Source organism: Cimex lectularius, unplaced genomic scaffold, assembly GCF_000648675.2.
Source record: "Cimex lectularius strain Harlan isolate CLEC.00 unplaced genomic scaffold, Clec_2.1 scaffold332, whole genome shotgun sequence".
In the NCBI taxonomy this organism is placed as follows: Eukaryota; Metazoa; Arthropoda; class Insecta; order Hemiptera; family Cimicidae; genus Cimex; species Cimex lectularius.
In genome coordinates this window covers 221,694-235,380 of record NW_019394218.1, presented here as the reverse complement: position 1 = coordinate 235,380, position 13,687 = coordinate 221,694, and the positions used below count along the sequence as shown (strand labels likewise).

General features: G+C 36.0%; 1 protein-coding gene across 1 annotated transcript; it reads left to right on the top strand.

Moving 5' to 3' along the window:
• Window positions 1-4,356: 4,356 nt before the first annotated feature.
• On the top strand, window positions 4,357-13,355 carry LOC106663538 (trichohyalin-like). The gene is made up of 2 exons (XM_014388438.1): window positions 4,357-4,551; window positions 11,254-13,355. The coding sequence occupies exon 2, from the start codon at window positions 11,271-11,273 to the stop codon at window positions 13,329-13,331; it is 2,061 nt and encodes a 686-aa protein (XP_014243924.1). The 5' UTR covers window positions 4,357-4,551; window positions 11,254-11,270; the 3' UTR covers window positions 13,332-13,355.
• The last annotated feature ends 332 nt before the right edge of the window (window positions 13,356-13,687 follow it).

Below are 13,687 nucleotides of genomic sequence, written 5' to 3'. Positions count from 1 at the left end.
GAAGGCGTGTCTGAAGGAAATCAAACCAAAAGAAACGAAATGGTTATTCTCTAACTCTAGGAGGGGAATTAGGAGGCTGATAGGTATCCTAACGGGCCATTGCACCTTGAGAAGACACCTCTTCATAATAGGTATTCTACCAGACCCCTTTTGCCGCTTCTGTGAAACAAAGGAAGAAACGGCTCGACACAACCTTGCAGAATGTGATAGGTATGCTAGGGAAAGATTTGATACTTTCGAAGGAGTGGACATAACCAAAACACTCCCCAAGATAAAATGGTCCATCTTGGGGTTTGTGAATAGGTCCAAAAGGTTTATGCAGGACTCGTGAGCCGACCAGGTCCCGGACCTTTTAGGGATGGGGTACGGGCCTACCTAGGCTTTTAACCCCTCGGGTCCTGGTCACCCGCCCTGCGTAATATATATTTACCCTCTTTGACAACTTGCTCCAAAGGTGTTCGATAGGTTTAAGTCAGGATTACAAGCTAGCTCCTCATTGAATTGAAGCCTGTTCCAAGTAATCACCAACGATCCTAGCTGTGGGGTACTATCGTCATGCATAAAAATAAAACTGTCACCAATTAGTGGCATATAAGAAACAACTTGGTCTGATAACACACCTTCAATGTATTACACAGATCCTTGATGAAGATCAAGTTTGTGTGACCTTCCATAGAAATGCCTGCCCAAACCATAACACCACAGCTTCTCTTGAGTGAAAATGTTGTGGTAATATAGCGCCCTTCTGTTCTTCTCCAAACCATCTCTTGGCTATCAAAAAATCTCAAACAAAACCTTGTCTCAAACACTCTCCAAAAACCAAATTTTAGTCCAATCTTGCTCAGACCTATTGATTTCTTGTGAAAAGTAACCGAGCTGTTCTGGACCAGTGGCAAGCCTTCTCACATGTAATCCAGCTTCAGAAAGTCTTCGTATTACAGTGCATACACTGGCAATAACATTTCTAACTTGTTGAAGCCGTCATTTGATCTCAGCAGTGGTAGAATCTCGATTATGGAGTACATTCTAAACCAAAAAACAATCTTCTATGAAATGTGATATGACGGCGGCCTGATCCACGCCTTATTGACTAATGTTCAGTACCTTGGTAGCAATTGAAGACTCTTTGGACATTTGTTCTTGTAATAGAATATTGTAAGAACCCTGACCACATACCCTTGACTTCTTCCATCTTCCAACAGTGCTATGATTCTAGCCGAATCTGTATCACTTACAACCATCACTCAAACATATGTGAACTTAAAAATGGTACAACTTAAAAAAAAAATCAAATCACCAGAGCATTAGAAATAAGCTTTACAGAAAAACCTACAAAGAAGAGATTGGCTATTTAAAGATTTATTTACAAAATCCAATTATAAACTGAACTGGGAAATCTGTGTTTTATATCTAATCCTTAAAAACGGACAAAATATACCAAATAAGATAATCAATGGAGGATTGTCTAAGAGATAATTAAAAATATTAAGGGTGGCCACTTTTTTTGCCTCTCAGAGTAGAATATTTTATTTTTATTTACTTTAATTTTTATTTGTTCTAGATTTTATAAACCTACTTTTCTATCTATTGTATATTTTCTATTCTATTTTTTTTATTGCAAATATTAGTGTATAATTTCACTTTTTACATTTTATTTGTTAAAAAAAGGCTGTGACTCCCCATTAAAAAATAAAAATGCACTTTATAAAGAGTTTATTGTCTCAGAAGGACATGGAGGCTGTGAGTATGTATAAAAAGTTTCTGTTTGCTTGCTTTATTGTTTGTATCCAAGTTTCAATAAAGACTTATTATTACTGCTATTATAAATTATTGATTATTCTTATTTACTATTTATTTTTAAGTTTAGAAGTTATATACAACCCTCTCACCACTTATTGTTAATGAAACTGCTTAGTTGTGTGTTGTAAATAACTTGTAAACAAGCAAAAAATATAAGTTTAATAAAACTGTGTTATATATAAAAACCAAGCAGAAAAAAAATTATTTAGGAGTTTATTATTTTAATTATTAATTTAAGAGGGGCCTAGGATCTATTTAAAATTCACTGCATGTAAGGAAAAATGTCAAATTCAGGTTATTAATTTATACGTAAATGTAATAATTAAATATTTTGGGCTAATCTCGGATTAAACTACAGTTCATAAAGTTCTCATAATTAACATTTACTATTAACATTAACATTTATTTTTGACCCTAAACATCAATACAAGGAACAACATTCGCTTCCAACTTCAATGTCTGTTTATACAGCAGAACTAATTGCGATAGATAGCGCTCTTGATTACATACGAAAATTGGGTGATTCTAAATTTTGTATCCTCACAGACTGTCGAAGCATTGTAGAAAGGATAAATAACATTACCCCAGAATATAAATGCAGAAACTATATTTTTGCCCAAATCTGTAGGAAAATGCTTGAGACAAAAATCATGGGAAAAAGGGTGGCATTGTGTTGGGTGAAAGGGCATGCAGGTTTATGGCAAAATGAAACGGTGGACGCACTTGCAAAGGAGGCTGCAACATCAGGTCCAACCCTTGACATTAAAATTCCTAAAGATGACGGGAAAAACATTTTGGAAAAGTTTTGTAGAAATCTGTGGCAAGAAAAATACAACGCATCAAAGGTTGGCAATTATTACAGGTCACTGTTTCCTGAGCTCAAGAAAAAAACATGGTTTTTGGAAGGCGATAGCCCAGGATTTCTATTCTACTATTTTTAGACTGAAGACAAATCATGGCCTATGGGGTAGCTACAAGAAGGGAATCGGTTTGGCATCGTCTCCGAACTGTCCCACTTGCGATTGCCCTTCAAATCCTTCCCACATAATTTTTGAATGTCCAGAATATGAAAATGAAAGAGACAAACTGCTAAAAAATCTGAGCAAAGTCCCAAATATTTCAAAACCAATAAACTTAGAATCTGTCCTAATAACCAACAACCCATCAGCTTTCAACACAATCTATGGATTTCTAAAGTCCATAAACGTTTCTTTTTGATTATCTTCAAGCATGGAAATTTAGAAGATGAGATGACGGAGCTGAATGAGTGGTGCGGGCGCGCGGCGGGGACCTGGCCCTGGTCGGCCGATCACGCTCGACAGTAAAATGAAAATAGTAGAAAACTTCATGGGTAATATGCCAGCGTAAATAAATACTGTGCTTATGACATAACAGAACAAAAAAAGGACACTGATTAAGTTCGGAGTTAAAGCTAAGAGAGACACAGAGTCATGCATGATTTTTTGACCGTTGCATATTTACGAAGCGCATCGAACTTTCGCCTAACATTTTACTCTTGCTTTAACTTTTGATTGTTCACATTGGGAGTATAAGATATCTATTCCTTTTTTTTATCCACTTTTGCTTTATAAAATAAATTATGCAAATATATAATTTATTTTATAAACTACAAATGAATTTAGAAAAATGGAGGTGTTATACTTCCAATGTTAACACAAGGCAAAACTTAAAACAAGAGTAATGTAAGGTGATGGTTTGACACACTTTAGGATACAATGGTAAAATTCACTGCCAAGTGCATCTCTGTCAAGGCTGAGTCAACGTCAACAAGAAGACTTCTTCATAAGTGGACTGTACCCCCTGAGTCTTCAACTGGTATCAGATGACCTATTTGCTGTACTACATAATAGTCTTAATTTTACTTTTTCGGTCGAAGTTAAAAAAAAAAGGGTCTTCCTTTCGTGCATTCCATTTGGGAATAGATCTATTGTACTCCCTGGACTGTTTCTAACGGGGCTGATCAGTGACAGGTTTTCTCAAAGTTCACGGTTCCAGGGAAATTGGGGTCAGAGTTCAAACCTAAAATAATTTCGTTGGATAATTGTGTAGAATCGAAACCGCAGCCCTCTTTAAATGCTTTGCCAATTTGAAACGTATATCGCACAAACGACGAATATTCCAATTTGTTGTCCATTTCCATTGTTTGTCAATAAATTCGTCTAGATGAGGTTCGCCATGAATGTTCCTTCTTGAAGATAGATCTAGCAGCAGTAAACTTGTCCGAAGTTTTTCCTTTAATATGAAGCATCCGTACTACCCCGAACAATTAAATTTCGCACTTTAATTAAACTTTGAATTTGTATTGCGTGTTTGGGAAATTCCAGAATGCAAAATGTTGAACGGGATTGGGTTCTAATGAAGAAGGAAACTAGGAAAATGAAAGAACTTGAAACGGCACTTCCTTATTTCATTAAAGTTAGAAGGAGACTTTTGTATCATGAAATACATATATCCCTTCTTTTGTATTTTTAATGGTAAAATTTATTAATAATTTTACCATCCAATTTTTATTATCAACGGCTCGATGAAGTGACTTCGAACTGTTCACTGATTCGCTTAAAAATCCCAGATGTGATTCTTAAAATTAAAACAAAAACAACTAATTTCTCACATGGGAAAAATCCAATAAATTGAATGGGTTGAGTTTGACGTTTTCCCGAAAACGATATCCCTGACCTTGGATATGCCGAATTAAGGAGTAAGGAACTATTCGGAAAAACCACCGACTGGGTATGTTTCTGAAAATTGTTGATAGATCGATATAGCCTGTTGTTTTGACAAGAAACCAATTGGAGTAGACTTAGGGTACAAAAATAACCGTACATTACTACGTACGACCCGCGAATTCTTTTTCCACTGTGCTTTTAATAACTATTAACAGATACTTTAAAAGGGATTTTTTCTACTTGTTAAAAAAGCCTTTTGGGTTCCTGATAACACTGTAGAAATTCCGTGTTAAAGGCAAACAGTTATACGTTCAGTTTTTGTAATTAAACAATTATTTTAATTAATTAGTTATCACTTAGTTCTTAACAGTTAAAAATGAACCTTCCTATCGTGTATGTCGCGAAATTACATAGGGAATGGACAGAGCACATAGTAAAAATGAATTTGTTGAGTACCTAAAGTAGATAAAATACTAAACGTAAAAACTTAGAGACTTATTTGGTCATAAATTTAAGGTCAAGCATTCCTCCCTGATTTTTAACAAAATATAACCCTGGGGAAAAAAAGTTTGGCAGGTTTTAATGAAACTATGAAATAAAACCAAGTAGGTATTTCAATTTTGCTCAGTATTCGCATTATGGATATGCAACACATAAATAATTAAAAACACCGAGGATTTTTTGGTACTGTAAAACATTTCTTCAGTTTTTGTGCAAATAAAAAGTATCGTTTTCTTATAAAGGTATCTACCCTCGCGAAAGTTTCGAGTTAAATCAAGCGCAATTCGAAATTGTTAGTTTTAATTAAGAAGATACCTCATTTGAAAGAAAGGTTTCAACAACTATTTTGTCCGAAGAAAAGAGATTTGAGTAAATGGAGGAAACCATCCGTCCTCTTCTATCGTGTTCCTGTCTACTCCAGGAAAAAAAGATTCCAGTATTGGGACAAAACAGAAACGGAAGGGAAAACGTTTTGCACCTTTTAATAAGAGGTACGACCTCTTAAATCCAAAGATTTTTACATTTCGCGAATTTCGTTCTAAATATATCTCAATAAATTCTAGTATCAGTACATAGTATCAGAAGCTTAAAACATAAATGAAAACTAGAGTACTTCATGTCGAGGAGTAGTAGGGCTTTTAAATGCAAACAAAAGCCTAAAAGTTTATTTTTTAATTATTCTACCTTTAATTCTAGAAATAATTTAGAATATATTTTAATTTTATATATTTAAATATTATCTTTCAATATCCAAATCTTCAAATTAGTTTATTCAGTGGATCAACGCAAATCACTTCAAAATACATTGTTTGGTTTTTTAAAATTCGTTTTACATGTAAAAGTATCAAAGGAAATGTCTATAAAATTTTATGGCTTTAAAGATGTTCTTATTCAATCGTAATTAATTCAGTGAATTCATTTTACCATTCTTAAGGGTGGTCAAAGATTTAGAAATATTTTGAAACGTTTTGACTCCGCATTTAATAACTGTTTAAACAATTATATTCACAATGTAAGGATCATATTTTTAAGAGCGTGTAATGTGAGAGGGTAGACGGCGAAATATTGATTACCCCATCGACCCTCAATTAGGTCTGTTATACAATATGTGTAGGTCATGGAGGAAAATCGGGACTCCGCCACCCTAATTGAGTGAATGGTAAATAGGAGAGAATGTATTTAAGAGTGAATGGGTTTGGATCTAGGATCTGCGTTGGGTGTTGTTGACCTAGCTGTTGACATCACCCGGAGCCCGACCCCGGTGGCCGGACCGAAACGGTCTGGGTGATTCTCGAGGCCTGCCGGTAATTTATTCCAAATTTCAGAAGCCGGTATGAGAAGTGATAGGCTCATCTCTGTATATGTGTGTATGTGTACATGTGCATAGTTGATCATATATCCAAAATCCAAATCTAAAATAGTTTAAGAAGGGTTATCTCTTAAAATGAAATACGTATAAAAGTCTTAAAGTGTCCGCATTTTTGCTGACTTGAAGGTTTTTTTAAACTTAAGTGATCATTTTGAAGAAATTTCAGTCATTGGTAAATCGAAGTATATGAAGCATATTTGAAGCATATCGGTGATTTATTCTAAGTGTACCATAGCTTAACATGTTATGAAAGCAGATCTCTTTCTTAAATATTTCACATAAATCACTGTTTTGAACACCAATATGTACCACATAGTAGATTGATTTACAGTTCATTCTCCCTGCCTGATTAAATTACGAAATTATTTAGCGATAAATAAACGTTGTGTACTGCGGAGTGCGGGATAAAGGGGTGGAATGCGTCAAAATGACAATCAAATTTTTTTAAGACTGATTAGGATACATAGACCTAAATTATTATGACTATGGAATTAGATATTAACAATAACAGACGCCAAATTTTTCATTTTTTGGTATGATTAACCAAAATAATTTCCTTATTAAATTTTGTAAGTTATAGTCTTGGTCCACAGCAATGAGTGATTAAATTAGGCTACAAACTCTTTTTAAACATTAGCACTGTGTTTAACTCCATTTAAATGTGGAGATGGTTAGGGACATCTAAACCTATGCGGACGACTACTCAATCTTATATAGCAAGGTAGTATCCTTGGTCCTGTCCTATATGTCATTTATACTGCTGACCTACCAACACATCCTGACACTATTATCACCACCTACGCGGACGACACCGCAATCCTATCCTGCAACTCGAATTCTGTCCAAGCTACCTCCAACATCCAGGAACACCTTGAGCTTATCGAAGACTGGTGTAAAAAATGGAGGACAAGACTGAACGAAGAAAAATGCACTCAGTGTACTTTTACGCTGAAAAAGCAGTCTTGCCCTCCATTGTACATCAACAACAAAGAGATACCAGTTTCCACTCAAGTCAAATACCTGGGACTATATCTCGACAGCAGACTGACGTGGAATCCCCACACAAGACTTAAAAAACAGCAACTTAATACAAGACTTGGACTACTACGAAGACTTTTAAGACCGAAATCGACTTTGACAATTAAGACAAAACTAACACTATACAAGACTTTACTAAGACCAATATGGACATATGGAGTAGAATTGTGGGGCACTGCCAAGCCTTCCAATATCCAGCGCATCCAGTCCTTCCAATCGAAAGTCCTTAGACAAATTGTTAAAGCACCCTATTATGTCACTAACCTCACTATCCACAAAGACCTCAACATTCCTTTTGCCAACGAACTAATCCAGTCCAGATTCCAAACCTTCCATACCAACCTTTCAAACCATCCTAACCATACGGCTCGAGCCCTATCCACTCATTCCCATCCTGACAACCCACCACGACGCCTCAACCGACGATGGCCTCGGGACCTCCTTGATCCCTAATCATATAAACTGAGTGCCAGCAATGGCTGGCTCCTCAAAGCATGTGTCCTACCGGTGCAGTGCTGGCATTAGTGCTAGTGTTGTGCTGTGTGATATTTCATGCATGTGTACATATTTGTATAGTATACAATTCTGTATAGGTAACAAATAAATAAATTAAATTAAAAAAAAAAAATCTACACACTCCTATCCTCTGAACCTCATTACCGACTGGTGCATTCGGTGGCGGATCAGTTTGAACGAGCAAAATGCCAACAAGTAAAGTTTACGCTTAACGTGAGACCTGCCCATCATTGCACTTAAACAACAGCACCTCATCCAACCAAGACCGCTACCTTGGATTTTACTTAGCAGTTACATAGAACTCATAAGAACTTAAAAAAGATATGGACTACTCAGACTAGGACTAACATTAACACTAAGCATAACAAACTAACCGCTTATAAAAACCTCATCAGTCCTATTTGGACTTACGCAGACGACCTCTGGGGCTTGGCCAATTCCTACAAAATCCTACGAGTTCAATCCGTTAGGTCTAAAGTACCTTGCCGTACCCTTCTACGTCACCAATCAAATGATATGTAAAGACCTTAAAATCCCATACGTGATGGATCTGATTCGATCAGGCTTTCTCAATTCTAAATTATCCCTCCACCCTCATCCACTAGCGCAAACTCTTTTCTCAACGTCCCACACTTATGGTCTACCCGTCTAAAACGAAGATGGCCTCGTGAACTATCTTAAAGCCGGCAGCTAAAGAGAGCACTGGCTGGTTTCTCTTCACTGTCTTCTGGCCTGACGGATCAGATCTGTACACAATTATCTATACTATTTGCTCAATGTATATTTATTTTGAACAGACAGCAATAAATAAAAAAAATTAAAAAATGTAGACAATTTAATTTTTTAAAATGAAATTTTGTCATTGAAATACCCTATTTAGCGATTGAACAGGAAAAAATATGCATTGTTTGAATTATGGATTACGTTTACTTGCGTAACAAAAATATGGTCTTATGCACTTTGCACATTATTCAAGGAACGTTATTTGATCATATGTGATGCGTGTTCTTTTTGTAGGAAATGGTTGTGTGAATAAAAAGGGCCAGGGGAGACGATGGGAATCGAACCCACGACCGCGGGTCTACCAGCTGAGAATCGATCACGCTGGCCACTCGGCTACCGCGGCCTCTACTAAGATTAATTTAGTAATCTCAGTTTTTTCATTGATCGTAGAACATTCTGTATGGATTCGTGGATGGTATCACAGTATCCCCGACTAATCTGTCGGATAGTTACGCCGAACGAATACCCAGAGAACGGTTAGAAATTGGCCATCCCTCTTCTTATAGATGATTTCCGGTTAAATTGAACGGATGAAATAATAGGAGAGGGGTCGCAAGACGAGAAGGGGTTGAGACGCCTCGGGTAGACGCCGTATTTCACTTAGGGCATATCTTCTTGTGAGAAAACCCTCTCTCGGCCGGGTCTACACGCCTGAGTCCCAGCTGATAACAGCTCCCTTCTCTCACCCATTCGCTTTCTCAGAGCAGACTATTAATTTGAGAATTAACCGACTCCACTCCTCGGGCAACCATCCTATTGTCCATCCGTCCGAGAACCCGAGAATTCGTCGAGTACCTGCACCGCTTCCTCAAAAAAATTGAGAATAATAAGAAAAAACACTTGAACGTAAAATTTTGATGATTTATGTTAAATAATATTACACATTTATTACTTTATTATTAAACAGAATAGTAGCAGTAATTTCTTATCTTTACCTATCTAATTCTTTCTTTCGTTCGTTTTAAATCTCAAAAATGGCACCAGTATAATTACATATGTATATATTTGCTATTCTTTTAGAATTTATCTTTTTTTTTCATCATTAGTTTTTAAAATTGAAGGAGTACTGTACAAAACGAACCCGGGGCCCTCTTTAACGATAATTTTCTGTAAGACTTATTAAAATCGGATTAGTAGGATAACTAAACAGATAAAGGGAGGGATGGCCATCAGAGCCTATTTGCCATGGAGTGAGGTGTGGTCGACGATGCTGTGATGGACTCAACTCGGCTTCCGGGGACGGTTAGACAAACACAACGAGGGACAAGTGGTGGTGACTCGGTTATGGAGGGTGTGACATTATGTACACAACGGTCCATCTGACAAGAACTACATCATCCTCTTGTTTACGGCCCATTAAGAGGAAAGTTTAATCCCATTTACGATGATCACCCATTTAAATTCATTGTCTCCATTCGTACGTTACATTGAAACAGTTTGTTTAACATTTTCTTTCGATGACATGCAATATTAAAAATAAAATCTAACAAATTGGATATGAACGAAAAATCTTATTGATTTTTTTTGCATGTCTATCTGACAAGAACTACATTATCCTCTCGTTTACAATCAATTAATAGGAAAGTTTTAATCCCTTTTACGATGATTATTAAATTCATTGTCCCAGTTAATGCGATACATTGAAAAAAGTCTGTTTAACCTTTTCTTTCGATGACATGCAATATTACAAAAATGAAATCTAACAAATTGGATGAGAATAAAAAAATCTTATTGATTTTTTTTTGCAAGTCCATCTGACAAGAACTACATTATCCTCTCGTTTACGATCAATTAATAGGAAAGTTTTAATCCCTTTTACGATGATTATTAAATTCATTGTCCCAGATCATGCGATACATTGAAAAAAGTCTGTTTAACCTTTTCTTTCGATGACACGCAATATTAAAATATGAAATCTAACAAATTTTATGTGAACGAAAAATCTTATTAATTTTTTTTGCATGTCCATCTGACAAGAACTACATTATCCTCTCCTTTACAATCAATTAATGGGAAAGTTTTAATCCCTTTTACGATGATTATTAAATTCATTGTCCCAGTTCTTGCGATACATTGAAAAAAGTTTGTTTAACCTTTTCTTTCCATGACATGCAATGTTAAAAATGAAATCTAACAAACTAGATGAGAACAAAAAATCTTATTGCTTTTTTTTCAAATCTCTCTGTTCACCGATGTTCTCGTAATAGTGTAGATTTTAATTGTCGTTACGTATCATATCAATCATAAATCCAAATTCTAAATGGTGTAATAAACTAGTGTTGAAAATTTTAAAATTTAGCAATAAACACGATAAACAACCAACGTTCAATTTTATCTAAATATGGACACATTCTAAAACACGTGGATTTTCTTGCCTGCTACTTGTGACAATTTCAAACTTAATATGTAAAAATAATCGAAAATACATGTATTGAAATATAAAGCATTATTAGAAGGTAGAATTAAACTCTACTCAGTACTGTGCTCGTAAATTTAATTGAGATTTGTCTAGGGATGGTTCAAATTAATGAGGCGTTTCAAATGATAAACGTGTTTCAGAAAAGCAAGAAATCATTATGGCTCCTCCCGAAAAGCCGTCTCTTCACAAGCTACACGAAGGAGAAGAAACCTCTAAAAAGAAGAGAGTGCGCCGAAGGAGAAGAAAACACGTCATCACCGACTCGTCCACCAGCCAAGAAGAGGGTGATAGGTACAGAGTAATTAAGTCGGTGAGCGATTTTTCCCTCCCAAAGGTCAGGGAATATGCATATGGGGGCGAGGAGCCGATGGGTTCCGAATTATATGTCACCATAGCTGAAAAAGAAAAGCGCAGAGCTATCGCCGAAAAAGAGAAATTCCGAAAAAGGTTAACTTTAGAAGCTCTCGGCGAAGAACGCCGCCTCAGAAATAAAGCCAGGAAAGATAGGATGATAGCGAAAAAGTTGATAAATATGCAGAAAGAGGTGTCAGCCGAACAAAAGAAAATAGAAGAGAAAAAAGAATCGTTAAAAAAGGAAAACGTAGAATTGATAAGAAACTGGAAAACCAAACAGGAAAATTCTTCTTCCGAGTACACAGAGGACAGCAACGAAAACAACGATAATAAAGATGGAATCAAAGTAACTACTGTTGATGTGAAATTAGCTCCTAAAAATAAGGAAGAAGAGAAACGGCGAAGGAACGCAGAAAGGCGTAGACGACGACGGCTTCGCAAAACCGAGATTAAAAAGGCAGCATTGCAGACCGATCAGAAGCCTAACGCTTTTATTAAAAGGCCTGAATTCGACAAAACGGAAGACCATATTTTTCTTGAAGAAGGATCGAAAAAATATCAGCCTTTATCCTTGGGCATCCGAGCCAAGATGTACAAAGAATATGAACAGAAAAAGGAAAAAATGAACATGGCCATCGATCGGTTTTGTGAAAAACTGAAAACGCAAGATGGCAGGCCTATACGGATGATACTGATTGACGACTCGAAATGCTTAAAATCTAATAGCAATGTAAATTGTACAGCGCCCAAAGAAAAAGAAAAGGAATCGAAATACCAAAAAAAACCCGCCTCGAAGAGCATAAATATTCCATTCCAAAACGAAGGAGAAAACTGGGAAGACAGATTAAAAAGGAGGATAAGAGAAGACAGAGTAGAGCTCGATAAAGTTCTCATCGAACTCAAGCAAAAAGTCGAAGAAAAAAATTATCAAAAAAAACTTATCAAAGAGGAGAAAAAAGTGAGAAAAGAAAAATTGAAAGATAGAAAACTTATGATAAAATTACTTAAAGAACGCATAAAAGAGGAAAGTCGGTCGACAGATTTTTATGGGAGAAGGAATTTGCTGTTGACGATGAAAGAACAACAAGTTGTCGATAAGCCCATTGAAACGAAGTTACTTCTATCAGGATCGAAATATATTTTGAACAATAACCCGGTAAAGGACATGCTGGTTAGATTAATATCAAGAAGCAACAGACAGGAAAAAGAGGATATGGTTATACCCAGCAAAGAAGACCAAGATAGGGAAGATATCGTACAGGATAAAGAACTCGAAGAATTAGGCGACCAATTAGAAGAAAAATGTTTCAGAAAGATTTCCAAAGAGAAAAAAAGAAAAGAAGGTAAAATTAATAAGAAGAAGTTGAAATGTTCCTCTGCCAGTGGGCAAGAGTCGAATCCGACAAAGGCAGAGTTGGCATTGATGAACGGATCTCCTACCGAGAGGGCCAAGTCCGATTCAAAAACATTATGGCTAAATACTAAACTCTTAAGGAAAAAGGAACGACGAGGGGAGACGGAGGAGGCCAACAGCGAAAAACGGAAACACATCAACGACAAGATTGTCGATTTGTGGAAAGATATGATAAAAAGACACTCAAATAAGAATTCGGACAATCACTCGATCAATTCGAAATTGCCGGATTATGAAGCCGAAGGTGACAGGAATTCATCGGACGGCATGGAAGAGATTAATTTAACCAATAGTTTGGATACGATTGAAAACGAAGTCTATAACAGTACCAAACCTTTAAAGGAAATCAAAGAAAATAAATTCAAGAGAAAGTTGAAACTCCCCCCTTTGAAATTACGTAGAGATTTGAAATTTTTAAGGCATACGTCACTCAACCCACTTTCAATATAACAGTAAATAAATGAATTTCATGTGTTTCTTCTTTTATAACTTCTATGATGAAGTTGATTAAAAATAAGATAATAAATTATAAAAGCAAAAGGATTAAACCGTTTAAAGTTAGACATTTTCGTTATGTTTACTTCGTCTTTTTTAAGAAATTTAAGACATTTACCTTATGTTTCATAGCATATATTTACTGTGTCTGGCGTCTCTAGAATTTAACCTCATCTTCTTTTGCCTTTTCTGTATCCACTCTGTGATGGAGGATTCTGTGTTTGTTTTTGTTATCCCAAGGATTGGTTCAGGGCCTATGATTCTCCTCTGGCCTAGTGGGTGTGCTTTTTCGTTACCCAAAATTCCCTTGT

Excerpts from the sequence above, each read along its gene's own strand:
- LOC106663538 (XM_014388438.1), top strand. The coding sequence starts at position 11,271 with ATGGCTCCTCCCGAAAAGCCGTCTCTTCACAAGCTACACGAAGGAGAA.